The sequence below is a fragment of the Taudactylus pleione genome, unplaced genomic scaffold, assembly GCF_031769625.1.
Source record: "Taudactylus pleione unplaced genomic scaffold, aTauple2 ptg000583l, whole genome shotgun sequence".
NCBI lineage: Eukaryota > Metazoa > Chordata > Amphibia > Anura > Myobatrachidae > Taudactylus > Taudactylus pleione.
In genome coordinates, this window is record NW_028284985.1 from 134,443 (window position 1) to 156,132 (window position 21,690).

Below are 21,690 nucleotides of genomic sequence, written 5' to 3' on the forward strand. Positions count from 1 at the left end.
ATGGTGTAATTAGTGTGATGCAGTGTTAGGTGGGTATAGGATGGAGATACTGAGGATAGAAGGAATGTGTATATAGCTCAGGTACCTGTGTCAGATGGGTAATGATGTAATTAGTGTGATGTAGTGTTAGGTGGGTATAAGATGGAGATACTGAGGATAGAAGGAATGTGTATATAGCTCAGGTACCTGTGACAGATGGGTAATGATGTAATTAGTGTGATGTAGTGTTAGGTGGGTATAGGATGGAGATACTGAGGATAGAAGGAATGTGTATATAGCTCAGGAGCCTGTGTCAGATGGGTAATGATGTAATTAGTGTGATGTAGTGTTAGGTGGGTATAGGATGGAGATACTGAGGATAGAAGGAATGTGTATATAGCTCAGGTACCTGTGACAGATGGGTAATGATGTAATTAGTGTGATGTAGTGTTAGGTGGGTATAGGATGGAGATACTGAGGATAGAGGGAATGTGTATATAGCTCAGGTACCTGTGTCAGATGGGTAATGATGTAATTAGTGTGATGTAGTGTTAGGTGGGTATAGGATGGAGATACTGAGGATAGAAGGAATGTGTATATAGCTCAGGTACCTGTGTCAGATGGGTAATGATGTAATTAGTGTGATGTAGTGTTAGGTGGGTATAGAATGGAGATACTGAGGATAGAAGGAATGTGTATATAGCTCAGGTACCTGTGACAGATGGGTAATGATGTAATTAGTGTGATGTAGTGTTAGGTGGGCATAGGATGGAGATACTGAGGATAGAAGGAATGTGTATATAGCTCAGGTACCTGTGTCAGATGGGTAATGATGTAATTACTGTGATGTAGTGTTAGGTGGGTATAGGATGGAGATACTGAGGATAGAAGGAATGTGTATATAGCTCAGGCACCTGTGACAGATGGGTAATGATGTAATTAGTGTGATGTAGTGTTAGGTGGGTATAGGATGGAGATACTGAGGATAGAAGGAATGTGTATATAGCTCAGGTACCTGTGTCAGATGGGTAATGATGTAATTAGTGTGATGTAGTGTTAGGTAGGTATAGGATGGAGATACTGAGGATAGAAGGAATGTGTATATAGCTCAGGTACCTGTGTCACATGGGTAATGGTGTAATTAGTGTGATGCAGTGTTAGGTGGGTATAGGATGGGGATACTGAGGATAGAAGGAATGTGTATATAGCTCAGGTACCTGTGTCAGATGGGTAATGATGTAATTAGTGTGATGCAGTGTTAGGTGGGTATAGGATGGAGATACTGAGGATAGAAGGAATGTGTATATAGCTCAGGCACCTGTGTCAGATGGGTAATGATGTAATTAGTGTGATGCAGTGTTAGGTGGGTATAGGATGGAGATACTGAGGATAGAAGGAATGTGTATATAGCTCAGGTACCTGTGACAGATGGGTAATGATGTAATTAGTGTGATGTAGTGTTAGGTGGGTATAGGATGGAGATACTGAGGATAGAAGGAATGTGTATATAGCTCAGGTACCTGTGTCAGATGGGTAATGATGTAATTAGTGTGATGCAGTGTTAGGTGGGTATAGGATGGAGATACTGAGGATAGAAGGAATGTGTATATAGCTCAGGTACCTGTGTCAGATGGGTAATGATGTAATTAGTGTGATGTAGTGTTAGGTGGGTATAGGATGGAGATACTGAGGATAGAAGGAATGTGTATATAGCTCAGGTACCTGTGACAGATGTGTAATGATGTAATTAGTGTGATGCAGTGTTAGGTGGGTATAGGATGGAGATACTGAGAATAGAAGGAATGTGTATATAGCTCAGGCACCTGTGTCAGATGGGTAATGATGTAATTAGTGTGATGCAGTGTTAGGTGGGTATAGGATGGAGATACTGAGGATAGAAGGAATGTGTATATAGCTCAGGTACCTGTGTCAGATGGGTAATGATGTAATTAGTGTGATGTAGTGTTAGGTGGGTATAAGATGGAGATACTGAGGATAGAAGGAATGTGTATATAGCTCAGGCACCTGTGTCACATTGGTAATGGTGTAATTAGTGTGATGCAGTGTTAGGTGGGTATAGGATGGAGATACTGAGGATAGAAGGAATGTGTATATAGCTCAGGCACAGATGGGTAATGATATAATTAGTGTGATGTAGTGTTAGGTGGGTATAGGATGGAGATACTGAGGATAGAAGGAATGTGTATATAGCTCAGGCACCAGTGACAGATGGGTAATGGTGTAATTAGTGTGATGCAGTGTTAGGTGGGTATAGGATGGAGATACTGAGGATAGAAGGAATGTGTATATAGCTCAGGCACCTGTGACAGATGGGTAATGGTGTAATTAGTGTGATGCAGTGTTAGGTGGGTATAGGATGGAGATACTGAGGATAGAAGGAATGTGTATATAGCTCAGGTACCTGTGACAGATGGGTAATGATGTAATTAGTGTGATGTAGTGTTAGGTGGGTATAGGATGGAGATACTGAGGATAGAAGGAATGTGTATATAGCTCAGGAGCCTGTGTCAGATGGGTAATGATGTAATTAGTGTGATGTAGTGTTAGGTGGGTATAGGATGGAGATACTGAGGATAGAAGGAATGTGTATATAGCTCAGGTACCTGTGACAGATGGGTAATGATGTAATTAGTGTGATGTAGTGTTAGGTGGGTATAGGATGGAGATACTGAGGATAGAGGGAATGTGTATATAGCTCAGGTACCTGTGTCAGATGGGTAATGATGTAATTAGTGTGATGTAGTGTTAGGTGGGTATAGGATGGAGATACTGAGGATAGAAGGAATGTGTATATAGCTCAGGTACCTGTGTCAGATGGGTAATGATGTAATTAGTGTGATGTAGTGTTAGGTGGGTATAGAATGGAGATACTGAGGATAGAAGGAATGTGTATATAGCTCAGGTACCTGTGACAGATGGGTAATGATGTAATTAGTGTGATGTAGTGTTAGGTGGGCATAGGATGGAGATACTGAGGATAGAAGGAATGTGTATATAGCTCAGGTACCTGTGTCAGATGGGTAATGATGTAATTACTGTGATGTAGTGTTAGGTGGGTATAGGATGGAGATACTGAGGATAGAAGGAATGTGTATATAGCTCAGGTACCTGTGTCAGATGGGTAATGATGTAATTAGTGTGATGTAGTGTTAGGTGGGTATAGGATGGAGATACTGAGGATAGAAGGAATGTGTATATAGCTCAGGCACCTGTGACAGATGGGTAATGATGTAATTAGTGTGATGTAGTGTTAGGTGGGTATAGGATGGAGATACTGAGGATAGAAGGAATGTGTATATAGCTCAGGTACCTGTGTCAGATGGGTAATGATGTAATTAGTGTGATGTAGTGTTAGGTAGGTATAGGATGGAGATACTGAGGATAGAAGGAATGTGTATATAGCTCAGGTACCTGTGTCACATGGGTAATGGTGTAATTAGTGTGATGCAGTGTTAGGTGGGTATAGGATGGGGATACTGAGGATAGAAGGAATGTGTATATAGCTCAGGTACCTGTGTCAGATGGGTAATGATGTAATTAGTGTAAGATATGGTTGTCACACATAGTACATAACACCCCCAATGGCCAGTAATTATCCATTTGAAATCAGATCATTGGACCAGAGTTGTATGTTATGCCAATGTATAATATTATCAGTAAACCACACATGCGTCTAAGTCGCACAGCATGGGTCAAGGTACAGTACCATAGTCGCTCACTGCGCCAATTTAGGTGAAGTAGTCAGGAAGTGTTTGGGAGAGGTATCGGGGAGTGGCAGCACAGAACGCCGTTTTGGGGACCTGTCACATCCTGCGATTTCCCGCACACAGAAATATGGCTCCAGTGTCTCCCTTCCCACGGCCATTCTGCGGGAGCATAACCTTACTCAGGACTGTGACAATCAATTGATCGGCCAATAAATCTGCCTGTGTGTACCCAGCATATGACTCCCGTTTACAGCATGAAATAGCTGCAACTTGCGACTTATATAATTATATATAATCTAATATAAAATATATTCACAAATCAGATATCTCCGCTAAATCGCTACCTTTGCGTGAGGCCGGCCCCCAGGTTGGGATGATATTGAGGAAGCAGGATGGGCAATGTTGATGACAACTCGCCTGCCTCTGGAACAGTAGGTCTATGGGACGATTTATACTTAATAACTATCTGTCTTCACATCGACTCTGGGCCTGCCCGAAATGACTTCATGGCCAGCTCCGAGAAAATATAGGCCCCCTGGGTACTGTAGATAAACTCCAATGCCGCCTTGCCTACTAACCCTAGCTAAGAATTTAACTCTTAAGCTGTTGATCAAATGTGTATTTACTACATCTACCTCACCTTTTCACCACCTCTTCCCCATTCCGCTGCATAACAAGTCTTACTTGGCGCCTCGTCCAGCTATGTATAGAAGTGTTGCAATAAAGCTACGTAATACAAAAAACAAATACAAACTCAAAATAACCAATCAGGTCCGACGGCATGTCATCACCTTAACACCCCATGAAAAAAAATCCTCTTACCAGGATCATGATCTGGCAACCAATCCCTTACCGAATTCAACACATTCTTGGCGACCGCCTTTTACTTCAATGAGAAACACATCCCAGCGCGTTGCTTGTCCGGCCGTGGCCATCAATCAACGCACTGACAAATCTATTCAACTGCTTCTCTGACAAGTGATTCATAAACAAATCCCAAATTTATGGAGGAATCCCAGTGTCCAGCCCCTGTGACCTTGGACAAGTCACCCTGGATGTTTGCAGGCACAGCAGAGAAAATTACATTGCAAGCTTGATCGAGGGCCATGGCTGAAAAAATTCTCTCTCAGTTACAAAGATTAGCTTTAATCGTAGAAAATAGAGCAATCACCAAACAACAGCCCTTACACAATACATCCTGCGCTAAATTTATACTGGCCGGCGATCTCCGCAGGACCCATCTCTCTTGCAGCCTGAAAGTCGAAGTTCTAAGATCGAGAGAGGCCGGTGGATTGAGCCCCTCATCCCAAAGTCATATAATTTCGTCAACAGATGCCCCGAATATCTGCACACAACGCTCAGCGACAATCCTGCCGGAGTCATTGTCTCCAGAGAACAGTAATATAGGGATATAAATGCCCTGGTCTTAAAACTGCCACAATGGTGAAAGATGGCGCCCCTTGACGTCTCCATTGTAAAAGTACACTTCTGAGGGGGTCCTTCCAAGGTCATGTCTGAGGTCTTCGGCACTGACAATAGAGCTCTGATCCACGCCGATCCCCTCCACAAGGGCTTTATAGTGTCATAAAGAGCAGTGTGGAAAAGCTGAGATGATCTCCGGATGGTGAAAGGTCAGGATGGCAAGTAGCGCGAAGCTTTGTGCCGGCCTGTCGTCGTGTGAATTCATGGTCATTACGAATGGACTCAGGCAGAAGGAGAGACTGGAAAATGGGGCCTGGACTCTACAGATGTTGCTTTTTCTCCCAAAACTTTTTCAATTTTCATCGGCACTTTATAGTATTCTCCAATAGTACATATATAACATAATTTAGGTTTTATTACCCCGTGCTTACAACTGCTGCGGCTTTTCTCGCAACAAAAAATATGAAGAGCGCACACACCAGAGTCAAGTTATTCAGAAGCCAATACATTTATCCAACATGAGTCCATGTGTAGACATGGTTAGCGGCTGAGACAGCAGGCTCCTATAGTCGGGTGCATTTATTAATGTTGCACATAGGTGCAAAGGTTGCACCGAACCACAGCAACCTATCGACAGTTTGCTTTTATCTACCTAGAGCAAAGAAGACAATGAAAGCTAGCTTCTGATTGGTTGGAATTGCAGAACGCACATTTTGCTACGTTAGGTGGTCCCCAGAGAGACGACAGGGTTACTGGATATGGTACAAGGGGACAATGCATATAAATGGGGTTTTATGACCCAGCATAAGTATCACTAGGTCGATTATAAGGTTATTTTGAGCTTGGAAATCAGTGATGTCGTCACTTTGTCTCCCTCGTTATTACTTTCTAACACCTGCTCGCGTGGCTCCATGCCACAGTGTACTCTCCCCCGGCTGTTGAGCGAGACAATGACTTTGTAACACTGGGTGGTCGTTCCAAGGAAGAAACTAGTTATCCTCCGCTGTGGAAGAGGAAACAATTCAGGAGTGCGGCGTGCAGTACGTATTCTACGGGCGTCGGAAGCGATAGAGGCTAGTGACAGCTCTTCGCCACAGACTGAGCAGTGATCCGGCGCTGACCAGGTTAAATGGCAAAGTCCCGCATTATATACATTATTGTATAATGACTATGTAATCATATTAGGTAAGGGAGTTAATGATGGCCAATTATAGGGGTGCAGGAGGAAACTAACAATTTTCGGTCATCTTGGGCCATTTACAAAGTCACAAATTAATTTATAGATTAAGTAGAGGATACACAGCGACAGCTCCCAGCTGAACAACACACAGAAATTAAAGGCGCTCTAACCTCAAAAGGTTTTCTTTTAGTTCTTCTAAAGAATTGTGTCTTGCACAGGGGAACGCCTATGGTGAACACAGTTCTATGTTTTTTTAAATCTGCGCCCGCCACCAACAAACTTGTATCCCTATTTACTAAGCCTTGGAGAGAGATGAAGTACCAACCAATCAGCTCCTAACTCACTTTACAGGCTCCCTAGATGCGTATGCAAATCAGGCTAACCAACAGCAAGGCAGGCGATCGCACGGCAAGGCATAAACACGCCCACTATGTCTTAGCGTGCGATCTCTCCGTGTATGCAGAAGCCCACCAGCCTGTCTTAAGACGCCCACTTATGCACGTCATTCTCCAGGATGTGTATGCAATCATCGGTACCATCAGCGAACGCAGCGCTTGTGGTTGACCATACCCTACTGCAAGCACTTCAGAGTAAAATCCAGCCAGGTGACGTGTACTAGGACGCTGCGTCTTAATTATGCACGTCTCTGAAACGGCGTTGAGACGCTCAGGCACGCATATGTTTGCACCTCCACTCCCCCGTTTTCAAAGCCCAGCCCCTGTCACCACCCACAAACGGCTTCTCCTGTCACTCACTTAGCTGGGCAGTCTATGCGCAGCGAGCGAACGCTTCCCGATCGCTCTGACTGGTTTGCACACGCACACTGTGATGCGTAAGCATGCGCAAAATGCAAACATCGGCAGTCCGCGTGCGAACGCTTCCTAGTGAGCGGGTCTGAAACAGGCCCATAGACCCCCTAGGTCATGCCTAATTGTCATCACCGCCCCTGTGTGCCACTGTACCAAACTGTAATAGCACATCCAATTCAGATTAACAGGTGGACTTTGGGAGACGAGGGGGGAATTAAAAGTACAGGCATGAGAGATTGAGAGATGTATAAAACCTTCCCCAGAAATTGCCCATAGCAACCAAGATGGTAATTAGCAGCAGGATACTACAGACCGCTGAGCGGACACCAATGCTCCAGTAAAATGGTGAACACGCTCGAAAACTATGGCGCACTTCAGATGCCTTGTTTTCCATGCCGCTTTCCTGCACTGCACTTTCACAAATACGACGTAGTTCGTGCTCGTGCTGAAGCGGAAAAAAATGTGGGTCCCAGGGACCCCTCACTTTAAAAAGTTGTGGTCCTTCTCCAATGTTTTTGGGTCCCATCACATATTATGGGGGGTGAGGGCAGGCAGAAGTTGGGACAGTGTGGGGGCTGGTAGCAGTTGGGGTAGAGGGGGTTAAGGGCAAGCAGTAGCTGGGGTAGAGCTGGAGGTAAAGGTAGGGAAAAGTTGGGGAAGAGCTGGGGGTAGAGGGGAGTAAGGACAGGCAGAGCTGGGGGTAGGGATGGGTAAGTGCAGACAGTAGCTGTGAGTGCTGGGGGCAAGGAGGAGGCTAGGAGCAGGCAGTGCTGGGGGTAGGAAGGGGGCAATGGAAGATAGTAGCTGGGGCAAGGAAGGGGTTAGGGGAGGCAATACTAAGGGTAGGGAAGGGGTAAGGGTAGATATCAGCTGGGGCAGTAGTGGGGGCAACGAGGAGCATAGGGACAGGCAGTGCTTAGGGTAGGGAGGGGGCAAGAGCAGATAGCTGGGGCAGTATTGGGGGCAAGGAAGAGGTTAGGGGCAGGCAGTGCAGAGGGTAAGGTGGGGGGGTGCACCCAGTTAACAATCAGGGGAAATACACACAGCTACACAGTAGGGGCTAGTGACGGAATACACACAGTCACACAGGCAGGGGAAGGGGCCACACAGCCGGCCAGTGACAGGGGCCACACAGCCGGCCAGTAACACCAAGGATGGGCCCGACAGCTGGCAAGCGACACCAGGGATAGGGCCACATAGATGGCCAATAACACAAGTGACGGGCCACACAGCCGGCAACACCAGGGACAGCCAGAGAGCACACAGTCAGCCAATAACACCAGGGACAGCCAGAGAGCACACAGCCGGCCAATAACACCAGGGACAGCCAGAGAGCACACAGCCGGCCAATAACACCAGGGACAGCCAGAGAGCACACAGCCGGCCAATAACACCAGGGACAGGGGCCACACAGCCAGCCAATAACACCAGGGACAGGGGCCACACAGCCGGCCAATAACACCAGGGACAGCCAGAGAGCACACAGTCAGCCAATAACACCAGGGACAGGGTCCACACAGCCGGCCAATAACACCAGGGACAGCCAGAGAGCACACAGCCGGCCAATAACACCAGGGACAGGGGCCACACAGCCGGCCAATAACACCAGGGACAGCCAGAGAGCACACAGCCGGCCAATAACACCAGGGACAGCCAGAGAGCACACAGCCGGCCAATAACACCAGGGACAGGGTCCACACAGCCGGCCAATAACACCAGGGACAGGGTCCACACAGCCGGCCAATAACACCAGGATCAGCCAAAGAGCACACAGCCGGCCAATAACACCAGGGACAGCCAGAGAGCACACAGCCGGCGAATAACACCAGGGACAGGGGCCACACAGCCGGCCAATAACACCAGGGACAGGGGCCACACAGCCAGCCAATAACACCAGTGACAGGGGCCACACAGCCAGCCAATAACACCAGGGACAGGGGCCACACAGCCAGCCAATAACACCAGGGACAGGGGCCACACAGCCAGCCAATAACACCAGGGACAGGGGCCATACAGTCAGCCAATAACACCAGGGACAGGGGCCCCACAGCTGGCCAGCAACAAGGCCACAGGCAGCTGGCAACACCAGGGACAGCCAGGGGCCACACAGCCGGCCAATAACACCAGGGACAGCCAGGGGCCACACAGCCGGCCAATAACACCAGGGACAGCCAGGGAGCACACAGCCGGCCAATAACACCAGGGACAGGGGCCATACAGTCAGCCAATAACACCAGGGACAGGGGCCCCACAGCCGGCCAGCAACAAGGCCACAGACAGCTGGCAATACCAGGGACAGCCAGGGGCCACACAGCCGGCCAATAACACCAGGGACAGCCATGGAGCACACAGCCGGCCAATAACACCAGGGACAGGGGCCATACAGTCAGCCAATAACATCAGGGACAGGGGCCCCACAGCCGGCCAGCGACAAGGCCACAGACAGCTGGCAACACCAGGGACAGCCAGGGGCCACACAGCAGGCCAATAACACCAGGGACAGCCAGGGAGCACACAGCCGGCCAATAACACCAGGGACAGGGGCCACACAGCCGGCCAATAACACCAGGGGTAACATAGCCGGCCAGGGCACTCCGTATGCCCCTGAGGGTCAGACAGGAACTTCCTCATCTGCTCCAGGGCACTCTACTCTTCCAGAGTTTCCCCCAGGGAGGCTGAGGCGTCATGGCCATCGTCCAGCAGCAGCGGCACCAGCTTCCGGATGCATTTCTGCACCCCGAGGCCGACACCTCCAAGCCGGTGCTGCCGTCATTTCCCCTGCCCGGGTCTGACATCACCACAGTGCGGAGGCTGAGAAGGAGCCGCAAGTGCCAGAGGGATTCTGGGAGCCGCTGAGTTTTAAAAACCGGGTCCCCAACTTCCTGAAACGTGTAAAAACGCATTATAGGGCGTATTTTGCGATCCCTGAGTAGTGCACTAATAGTACAAATGTATGAGATGCAGGTTGTGCCAAATGCCAACATTTTTAAATGCAGCTTTAAAATATTCGTCAGCAGTGGCAGGAACGGGCTATAAGGAACCAGACAGAAAAAGTTTCATTTGGGTGTCAGATGTTAACAGTTGAATACGGCATTAACCACAACAGTGTTCAAATGAGCCTTGAAAGTGACCTTTTGACCCTGTAGACCTCCTTACATGTCGACCTTAGAGTGTTGACCTTTTGTCCCTGTCGACTTATTGACCGTTTAACATCTGGTATCTATCTAGACATTGTCTACCTTTTTACTTTAGATCTTTAGACCAGATCCCACACCGTAAAAATTGGATACACTGTATGCAGGGGACGGGGCCAGTGGATACACTGTATGCAGGGGGTGGGGCCAGTGGATACACTGTATGCAGGGGGCGGGGCCAGTGGATACACTGTATGCAGGGGGGCGGGGCCAGTGGACACACTGTATGCAGGGGGGCGGGGCCAGTGGACACACTGTATGCAGGGGGGCGGGGCCAGTGGACACACTGTATGCAGGGGGCGGGGCCAGTGGACACACTGTATGCAGGGGGCGGGGCCAGTGGACACACTGTATGCAGGGGGGCGGGGCCAGTGGACACACTGTATGCAGGGGGGCGGGGCCAGTGGACACACTGTATGCAGGGGGGCGGGGCCAGTGGACACACTGTATGCAGGGGGGCGGGGCCAGTGGACACACTGTATGCAGGGGGCGGGGCCAGTGGACACACTGTATGCAGGGGGGCGGGGCCAGTGGACACACTGTATGCAGGGGGCGGGGCCAGTGGATACACTGTATGCAGGGGGCGGGGCCAGTGGATACACTGTATGCAGGGGGCGGGGCCAGTGGATCCACTGTATGCAGGGGGCGGGCCAGTGGATACACTGTATGCAGGGGGCGGGGCCAGTGGATACACTGTATGCAGGGGGCGGGGCCAGAAATGTCACAGTAACTCAAATGAATGCAGTTTCCGCTTTTTATCCTGTATCACATGGTTCTAAAGATGTGGGTGGAGCTTTCACTGTCCGCAATGTAGCGCGAATTAGCGCTTTATGCTTATGTCGGACATTATTAAATAAACATGGCAGGATAGGGGTAGGAAGCAGTGTGCGGAATAAACCAACATCCGCTAAACGTCTTTTGTTACTATTGACTCATTAAACTTACGCACCGTGTCTTAGCACAAGAATCTATCATAGTTGCACACCGCCGTTTCACGGATTGGCGTGGCGGGAATAAAAAAAAACATTTGGTAACCCCAATATGTAAATAAGAGTAAAGCCCAAAAGTGCTTTACTGTGACGAGCCAGCGCAGTTTGCAAAACACACAAATAAGCAAAGATCCAAATAGCGTCCTACACACAATCGCACCGCTGTGATTGGTCCCCGGCTTTCATATCGCCCTTTGTTTATTTCTTCCACTCTTGTTTAATAGAAAATTCTTCTTCCATTTGTATCCACATAGCAACAGCTGCGCGCACTTCTTCCGAGGAAGGGATGAATGGTCCAATTAGCGTAGACAAGTGCGGACTGATAAGAGTGTGGGTACCGCCATGCTATTTTAATTCACAATAATAAGAATGAGTGGGTGCAAACAGGAAGTCAATGTATTTATATATTGGCTATATTTGTAACAATGTATCAATGATAGGAAGAGAACTATGCATTTTTTCGATCACCCACTCTATATTATCTATAAAAGGGTGTTCATCTACTCCCAAGCGGCATAACGGCGTGGGTCCCATACCAGGTCTCCGGAGGGGTTTGAACAATATAATGTTGACTGAATTGCAGTCGCTAACGGTAAGCAATCTAGTTTTGTGTAGCATGGGAACAATAACATTATTTTACTGTAGTACGGTGCACAGACGCAGGTCTATCAAAATGCCCCCCGATTGCAGCAATTCAAACAAAGGAAAAAATTAAATAACTAGAAATCTCTTATCACAACTTAACATAAGGAAACAAATATTGGTAAGTCAGCGTCCGCCTCCCTCGCTCATTTGTGCGCTGTGGAAAGGCCACTTTTTTAAAGCATAATAAAATATATAAATAATGTTTCTCATTTATCTAGGATGGTTTTAAAACTAACATTATATATGTATATACATACATACACACACATATATATATATATATATATATATATACATACACACACACATATATACACACACACACACACACACACACATATATACACACACACACACACACACACACACACACACACACGGCTGTTTTTCTGTAAATATAGGTTCAGGGACTGTGGGTGGGGCTACTCAGGGTGGAGCTATAGAAAACAATTAATTAAATATACTTGTACATATATAATATATATATATATATATATATATATATACACACACACGCACACACACATACATAGAAAGATAAAAGCGATTTCTGACAGTCTACTGTACGAAAACAGGAGCGAAGAAAAGAGAGCATTGAGTGAAGCTGTATAAATGAGAACCGATTACAGAGTGGTTGCCAGCATTCATGACAGACAATGCTACAGCGAGCTCCGCAGCCAGCGCCAGGAATCGAAAAAGCCCCTTCCTCTATGTAACACACCAGCTACATTCAGAAAATGGATCTATAAAACATTACTGCTTGGAAAACCAGCTAAACAGACTTCCCAAAAATCTGACATTCCCGAGAAAGAATAAAAGTTTTGCATAATATCGAACATGGCGCGTTGGCGGCAAAAAATGAGATACCATATATTACATCAGGCGCTAATAGCTCCTAAATAGCCTTCTCCAGGTATTGTTTTCCTGCCATTACCAGAGGACGTCTTAAGGCGCCCATCCACTAGACGATTAAGTTGAGCGATTGAACGATAACGATCGTTCATAGTTTGCAAATCGTTTGCAAAAATATCTAAAACGACCAGCGATGCGCGCTCCTGCTGTTCATTTAGACGTCTATCATCGTGCAAACATGCTGGTCAACCTGACGATAACGTCAGGTTCAGCATGTCTGCAGATGATTGATGAGCCTGCACTGAACGACTGCTCGCTCAGTGCAGGCTCATCACAGACTGACAAACGACTGCACCATTACAATGTCGTAATCGTGCAGTCGTTTTCATGTCTGCTAGTGGATGGGCACCTTTATTTTTAGAAGGCTGACACATTCGAAGAAGGAGTTTAAGAAATTCAAGGCAAGTAACAGAAAACGTAGACCGCAGGGCCTATTACATTCAATAATTGTATTGTGGCTGATCTACAACTATCCTGCGGGCTTATATCTGCAGGAAACTGAACAAAATAAATGAAATAGCATCAAAATCATCATAATGACAACCCAGTGGCATAGTGGTGAACACTACTGCCTCACAGTGCTGAGGTCATGAGTTACTACTGACCAGGGCCCTATCTGTGTGGAGTTTGTATGTTCTCCATGTCTTTACGCAGGATTCCCAGGCTGATCCAGGTTTCCTTCTATATCCCCAAAACACACTTGTGAGGATATTGGCTGCTGTAAAAAAAAAAATTAACCCTCGTGATAGAGAGTATAGATTGTGAAGTCCACATGGGCAGGGACTGATGTGGCCGACCAAATATTCTCTGCGAAGTGCTGCGTATAGCATGTGCGCTATTAGATAATGTAATAAATAAATGAATAAACATATATTTACTAGAGAGGAGCAGTCCGGTTTTGGCGGAGATGTTTCCGCCAAGTTCGGATCTCGGAACGAGGCAAAACAACAGAATCCCGGTACGTGGTTACGGTTTTATAAGCCTTAATGCAACAAGCTGATTTTACCCAGCTGCAAGCGCGAACAAGGGACTCGTTTTCCAGCATACCGAGCCACAATAAAGCGTTTAGTCACCGCTGATAAGGCGCGCAGCTTCCTTATTCCGGCAATTACGCACCTGTATTGCCAATTAAGCTCCAGATTCAAAATACAAGCCTGACTATTTAAATAAAGACTTAAGGCTGAAACATTACAGTATATGTTGTAAGTCTATCGCAATGTTTGGCAGATGCTTTGATCAAACATTGGTAAAGTCAATAGAATATTCTGCCAGCACCCATGGCGCTGAGCCTAAGGGGGGCGCTGTTCCACTTCAATCACAGGCTCCCACTCATTTCAATAAAAGCAAAACGTATAGACAAATAGCGTTCCCTCTTTCCCATCATTGGCGACCTTGCGCTTCACCAAATACGAATGGAAAAAAAACATAAAAAAATCTAAGAAATTAAAATACAAGTAGTGAACGCCGTCAGTGCTGCTGGCTCATTATCTACCAAGGGCACAGTGGCACGAGGCACAGGACGTGATGCCCAAAACGGCAAATGTGGGTTCTGCAAATAAAGCAGGAAATGGTGGAATGTCCTGTGCCTTTAAATCCTCAGCCGTCCCTCTATAAGAAACAGTGCGCTGGAGTCACAAGACTCTGCTTTAACCACTAAACCGCACCTCTTCCTGATCACACAAAGCCGGGGCATTTTATAGCAGGAAAAATGTCCTTCTGGCCTCTCTTGGAGTTTGGTTACCATCGCACGAATCTCCCGCGCAAAATTCACACCCATATCTGGGGCCCAATGCACTTACACTAGTAACATTACGCTCTATACACACACAACGGTAACCATAATCTTATTTGATCTAAATATTTAATTCCAATACCGTACAAAATACAGCACTTGTGCACAAACAACTCACCAGGCATTAAGTTTGCATGGGTCTAGTGAGTGGACCTTGGGTGGGTTGCTATGGTGACAGCACATTAGTGTCCAGGGCACTTGGGTGGGTTGCTATGGTTACAGCACATTATTGTCCCAGGCACCACAAGTTCTTGCAGTTCAGGAACGTAACACGCCGTGAGCTCTAGGAGAATGCTGGCAGGCCAAGTGTTAACTTGGCAAAATGCCACCAGCCAGGTAATGAAACAGCGGCACTCCCATTGCAGATGACGACCTCACTGGCAAAATACTGATACATAAACAGCTTTAGAGCAAATCATATATATATAGCTGTTGGCAATATTTGTATTTTGTACACAGGATGTGTGTTATCTCTAACAAAATAATTCATGTAACGCCTGTACTGTTATATTTAGCACAGGTACCAGACTCATCCCCATTAGGAGTGTGTGCAATTATGCAAACACAGAACACAATGTTTTAGGGACATTTCACTCTCTTCCAGTGCATGCAGAAAGTGGGACAAGGGCTAACAGTCCCCAATACAGGACCCCCTCGCAGCCAGTCAACCCTGCACATGGAACCGCAAGCTAGGGCCATCCAGCCCGTCAGTGGGGCCTGCTCACCGCAACGTAGGGACGTTCATGTCGGACTAACGTAGGTTGTCTCCGTCTTCCTTGGCAAGGGCCTTTCCGCTGTTTAAATTGAATGATCATTCTTATGCCCAATTATTCAAGCTATGTCCCCAGACCTGGTTGGAATTTAAATTATTGCCTCTGTAAATCTATGGGCTGAATTGTGGGATTCGCGCCAGGTAATTGCAACTCAAAGGATATTACGTTTGAGCCAATAATAGAACAAAAATGTTTAAAGGAAAAAAAAAAAAAAAAGTAAAATCCATTTTAGACAAACATGTGGCTATTAGGTGGAAAACATAAGTAACATGCAGAGCATTTTACATTAGTTTGCTATCGCTTTCAACTGGACGTCTTGGCGAAGTGACGCCGCATTCTGCTGCGAGCACCAGCATTCCGCAGGTTCCAGCACAGGAATGGTTAATAGGCCCTAGCACAGGACGCTGAGCAGACAGGACGGCTTTGAACCCTGGACTCTTGTTTTTTTTCTTTTCCCTTTTTAATTCTCGTGTACTAGGCAAAAGTCCACACCTCCTTCTGTTCCACACCTGCCCTGCGTGAAACAACGCGTGCCGCTGTACTATCTGATACCAGGGGCATGATAAACACTTACATCCGCCGCCATCTTGGAACATACCCGGCCAAATCTACATGTGACCACTTAGCGGGACCTCAGATACCTACACGGATGGGGACCATGCCCCTAGTTGACCATTGGCACAAAGAGAGTTATAGTCCACCTGAAAATGCCAGGCTGCTGCAGAACCTCTTAAAAGACCTGCCGCTTTAAAACAATTCTGACTGAACAAACATTTATAAAGCCACAAGTCCAGCGTGCTGGATGTACCCACGGGGTGCGTCTCACAATCACAGGACCACCCGAGGCTGGGGCCGGTATATACTTTCTGTTGGTGCCCAAAGCTCAGACAGATAGCCTTGTATATCTGAAATCAGCATGTGTTTAAACCACATTTAAAGTGGGTTTAGCTCCCATTAATCGTGTACAAACTCTCCAGAGATCAGTGCGCTCGCGAGGACACTTCTCTCCGCCACAACTGCCAAAGAAACTCCAATATTTATAGAACAGGCATGAAAAGTAATATAGAATATCAAGGCCTGTGTGAATAACATGTCCTAGGATATCCGTTCCCATCCCAGTACAAGATCCCACCACCTACAGTATACTGGGGAGATTGGCGCAACATAAGAGTGGTATGATACAATCAATTAGACTGTAAGCTCTGGAGACCATTCTGTACTATACATGTCCCCTTAATGCTGTGCCCCCCGGCACTACAAAAATACAAATGTTAATCACAATTCCTTTTTTTATTTTTACTTTATAGATATACAAAAACAGGAAAGGGTCGGTCAAGCAAGCGTCCAGTCCTTTGCAGAGCCTGGCCTGTTTATCGAGGCCCCTGCTGGTATTACAAACCATTACTAGTTTATTTATACTGCTCCTCTGGAACGGGACACTGAGCTGTCAGAAACAGCAACACGATACGCGCTCCAAGCGTTTGATCGATACGCGCTCCAAGCGTTTGATTGAAATTCTGGAACGATCTTATCTTCTACGGGTGACACAGCCTTTAAAAGCGGGTTCAGACGGATAAGTCTTGGGCTGCCCGGCCAACTTATCAGATGGCATCTGCACTTGGCATTTACCGGTGCTTGGCAATGACCAACCAATAAATAAATAATGCATGCAGAGAGAGGGGCGGCTATGGCGGTACTGCGGCAGGGCTCTCTATAACCTGCACTTGAGACGATGTGACGGGGATCACGTTACCCCTGGTGTAGTTTGTTAATGAAAGTAATTTGATGGGGAACTTTCAATTACTGTGTGTGTGGAGGCAACCGTATAGCAAAGTCAACGCTGCTGGCAGTAAACTGGTGCTGTGGTACCATAACAATGCCATATAACTGGTGATATATATATATATATATATATACATACACACACACACACACTTAGCATGTTGTGCTGGGCTTACGGTGGCATAATACGGGCATTAGCTCTGAACGGTACTTACAGGTGCCTATGTGGAAGAATTCCTGTCATAAGTGTTACATGCGTCACATAACGCCCCCACCGCCAGTACCTGTTGGAATTGCCCAATAGCAGCATGAAACAAATGTTTGTGCCTTGCCTGGTAACCAGAGACATCACTGAGGCATGAGGCACACTGTACCTCACGCCTCAGTAACGTTCGCATAGAATAGATCTGCTGCAGCCACAGGGAAATTGACACAGCCGCACAAAATGTTTGCCCGCCGCAGTGTGTAGGCGACAGGCGCAATTCGTTTACCACACAAGAATTCACATTAATAAAGCACATGCTGCCATTTGAGGGGTGTTCAAATAACTGGTCCCATGCCACACAACAGAACAACACGACAGAACAACACTATTTGCGGCCAGGGTGAATTGAGCGACCCGGCCAACGCTTTACACCACCGCTATTTCTGTGTCGCAACACCAAACTATACCACACTGCTGGCACTTATTTTACACAAATACACACCACAGGTCCTCATATTATTCACATCGTGGTCCAATAAATAAAACAGGCTGTGCCAGATATATGTGATAACAAGAGGCTTTGAGCAACTAAATCAGATAAAAGGTCAAAAGGAAGGGGGGGGAATATAAAGATGGTTTAATACATGCGAAAGCGCCAATTCAGAATCCTGTGTGGGTTGCAGGACAAATGATTACTCAGAATATCTGCAACGCAGGCATCCGAGCGACAAGAAGTCATCCAGCATATGACATGTGCCGAGGCCACACGTCTAGAGTCACCGGGAGATCTTCTGTAAACTTTATAAACCTCGGAGAATCTAACAGGGGCTTCCATTAAAGGCTACAAAATGCAATATTTCTGCAGCTGTTGGAAATGTAGGAAGGGAACCATTGGCATAACGATCATTTGTTTTATTCATTAATGATTCGAAACAAAACAAAACAAAAAAAAATCTACACAATAAAAAAATGCAGAAAGTGACAGTTTTATGGTTTAACAGCAAATAAAAAAAAAACTTGTAGAATTCTCCAACCAGGAAACCAAACTCTAAGGGGTATATTTACTAAAGTGAGAGCTTTTAGAAGGGGAGATGTTGCCCATAGCAACCAATCAGATTCTAGCTATTATCTTCTAGACAGTGCTAGATGAATGTTAAGTAGAATCTGATCGGTTGCTATGGGCAACATCTCCACTTCTAAAAACTCTCACTTTAGTAAATTTACCCTGAGCTACTACAGCTAAACAATGACATAACACAGAGAATCCAGAGTAAAATAAAACTGCAGTATTGCGACCACTTTACCCACAAGATCAACTGTGCCAGGTAACGCAACTTCAAATGCCATCGCTGCCAGTAAGAGCTGACACCAATTCAGGTTACTAGTGGGCGGCAGTGATTAACATAAGCCAATTTGTCTATCTCGTGGTTTGTGCGAGTTATTACATTTATGCTATTGACGTAGCCATTTATATAAAGCCCAATGCTGTAACTGCACAGTGAGGGCACTTACCTGGGCATCGGGTGGCATAGATAGTCAATGTCTGATCTAAGTGGAAGAGACAGTCGGTGGTGAGGAAGGCTGAGTGTCATTTGACAGGCCCTTGGGCTCTCTCACAATCATTTAGTCCTAAATTAAAGTCACCGCCATTAACCCTCTTGTCACCACCGGTGTCTGCAAAACCTGGGCACTTTATAATACCAAACATAAACTGTAGCAATGCAAATAAATACAGGATTATAGCGTCATTCCAATACATCAAAGAGAGGAATTCTAACACCCATCGCTGCTCATATGACACAAGTCAATGATGCCCCAAGTCCATTGCAATGCCCCTGTGGGCAATAATCCAGTTATGGGGGCACTTACATGTAGCTTTATGGCCAGTTAAGAATTACTGTTTTGTTAACACTATCTGTTCCCTTCCTTCCACAACATCCCACCTCAATAGGATTATAAACACTCAGGAAGTTATTTCCCCCTCCCCCTGACTTCCAGACACCCCTCACAGTGTCAATACAAAGCCCTCCCTACCCTAACCTGGACTTGATTCTAAAGCCCCCAGTGTAGATACCCTCTCAGCAATGAGTGCCCTGGTCAGCCTGCCCCAGTGTAGGTACCCCCTCAGCAGGGAGTGCCAAGGAGGATGCCCCCAGTGTACTGTAGGTATCCCCTTGGCAATGAGTGCCCAGTGTAGGTACCCCCTCAGCAAAGAGTGCCAAGCTGCCCCCAGTGTAGGTACCACCTCAGCAGTCAGTGCCCAAGGAGTTGCCTCCAATGTAGGTACCTCCTCAGCAGTGAGTGCCCAGGGAGCTGCCCCCAGTGTAGGTACCACCTCAGCAGTGAGTGCCCAGGGAGCTGCCCCCAGTGTAGGTACCACCTCAGCAGTAAGTGCCCAGGGAGCTTCCCCCAGTGTAGGTACCACCTCAGCAGTGAGTGCCCAGGGAGCTGCCCCCAGTGTAGGTACCACCTCAGCAGTAAGTGCCCAGGGAGCTGCCCCCAGTGTAGGTACCCCCTCAGCAGTAAGTGCCCAGGGAGCTGCCCCCAGTGTAAGTACCTCTCAGCAGTAAGTGCCCAGGGAGCTGCCCCCAATGTAAGTACCCAGGGAGCTGCCCCCAATGTAGGTACCAACTGAGCAGTGAGTGCCAAGGGAGCTGCACCCAGTGTAGGGACCCCCTGGGAAGTTAGTGGGTAGGGGGCTGCCCCCGTCTGAACTAATAACAAGAGTCACTTGTGCACACGTGTTTGCAGCAACTACAGGAGTTGGGTTACCAGGAGTGGAGGGCATCCAACTCCAGAGGTGCCTCAAAGTTAGACCAAGCCCAGTAAGGGCAGAGAGGGGAACATATACACTACCAGCTTATACCCCAGGGCACTTACAGCCTGCCTATGCCCCAGGGTACTTCCAGACAGCCTGCCTATATACCTCTGTGTACTTCCAGACAGCCTGCCTATATACCCCAGCGTACTACCGGGGGCCTGTAATACAATGCAATGGCACATGCTGCAGCCCACACAGACAGCAAAGGGGATACACACCCCAGACAGCAGCCCCCAGGTGCATGCACACCCCGGAATCCCACAGAGGCACTCACCCAGCGGCAGGAAATGTTTGGTGTCCATTGCTGGCTAACTCATGCCCGGCGATGAGTGAGAAGACGGGCTCCGGGTGTCTGCAAGCGGCGGGGGAGAGGGGCTGCTGGCTCCCGGGGGTGCTGGATCCGGAGCCGGGGAGGCCGCGAGTTGCTGCAAACTCACCAACAATGTAATAAAGTAACAACTGAGACTCCTGCTCCAGTGCTGGCTGCAACGCCGGGGCCCCGCCAGAGGGGGGAGCGACGGGCGACCTCTGCTGCAGCGACCGGGAGGGACAGCAGCCGCCGCCAATAGCGGCATCATGCACAGGCAGCGAGAGCGTGTGACCCCCCGGCTCTGACACACATCACACACTGCCGACATCACACCTATACTGTATATATATGATGTACATTATTATATACTATATATATATATATATGTCACAGGTCTGCCTCACTCATATACTGCATATATAATATATAAAAAACACTTCTACCTCACTCATATATACTGTATATAATGTTATATATATGTATCACAGGTCTGCCTCACTCATATACTGCATATATATATATATATATATATATATATATATATATATATATATATAAAACACTTCTACCTCACTCATATATACTGTATATAGTGTTATATATATGTATCTCAGGTCTGCCTCACTCATATACTGCATATATATATATATAACACTTCTACCTCACTCATATATACTGTATATAGTGTTATATATATGTATCTCAGGTCTGCCTCACTCATATACTGCATATATATATATATGTCACAGGTCTACCTCACTCATATACTGCATATGTATCTATATATCACAGGTCTGCCTCACTCATATATACTGTATATAATGTTATATATATGTATCACACACTGCCGACATCACACCTATACTGTATATGTATGATGTACATTATTATATACTGTATATATATCTATATATCACAGGTCTACCTCACTCATATACTGCATATATATATATATATATATATAAAACACTTCTACCTCACTCATATATACTGTATATAATGTTATATATATGTATCACATGTCCACCTCACTCATATACTGTATATAAATCACAGGTCTACCTCACTCGTATACTGCATATATATATATATATATATATATATATATATATATATATAACACTTCTACCCCACTCATATATATATAAC

The 21,690-nt window shown here is 46.5% G+C and overlaps 1 protein-coding gene across 1 annotated transcript in view; it reads right to left on the reverse strand.

Moving 5' to 3' along the window:
* The window catches only part of LOC148481368 (retinoic acid receptor RXR-alpha-like), a 150,616-nt gene extending 129,809 nt beyond the window's left edge, over positions 1-20,807 (reverse strand). Inside the window, exon 1 of the mRNA XM_088453589.1 lies at positions 20,506-20,807. Within this exon, the coding sequence (XP_088309715.1) occupies positions 20,506-20,533 (28 nt within the window). The 5' untranslated portion in view covers positions 20,534-20,807. The remainder of the gene's footprint in view (positions 1-20,505) is intronic.
* Between the last annotated feature and the right edge of the window lie 883 nt (positions 20,808-21,690).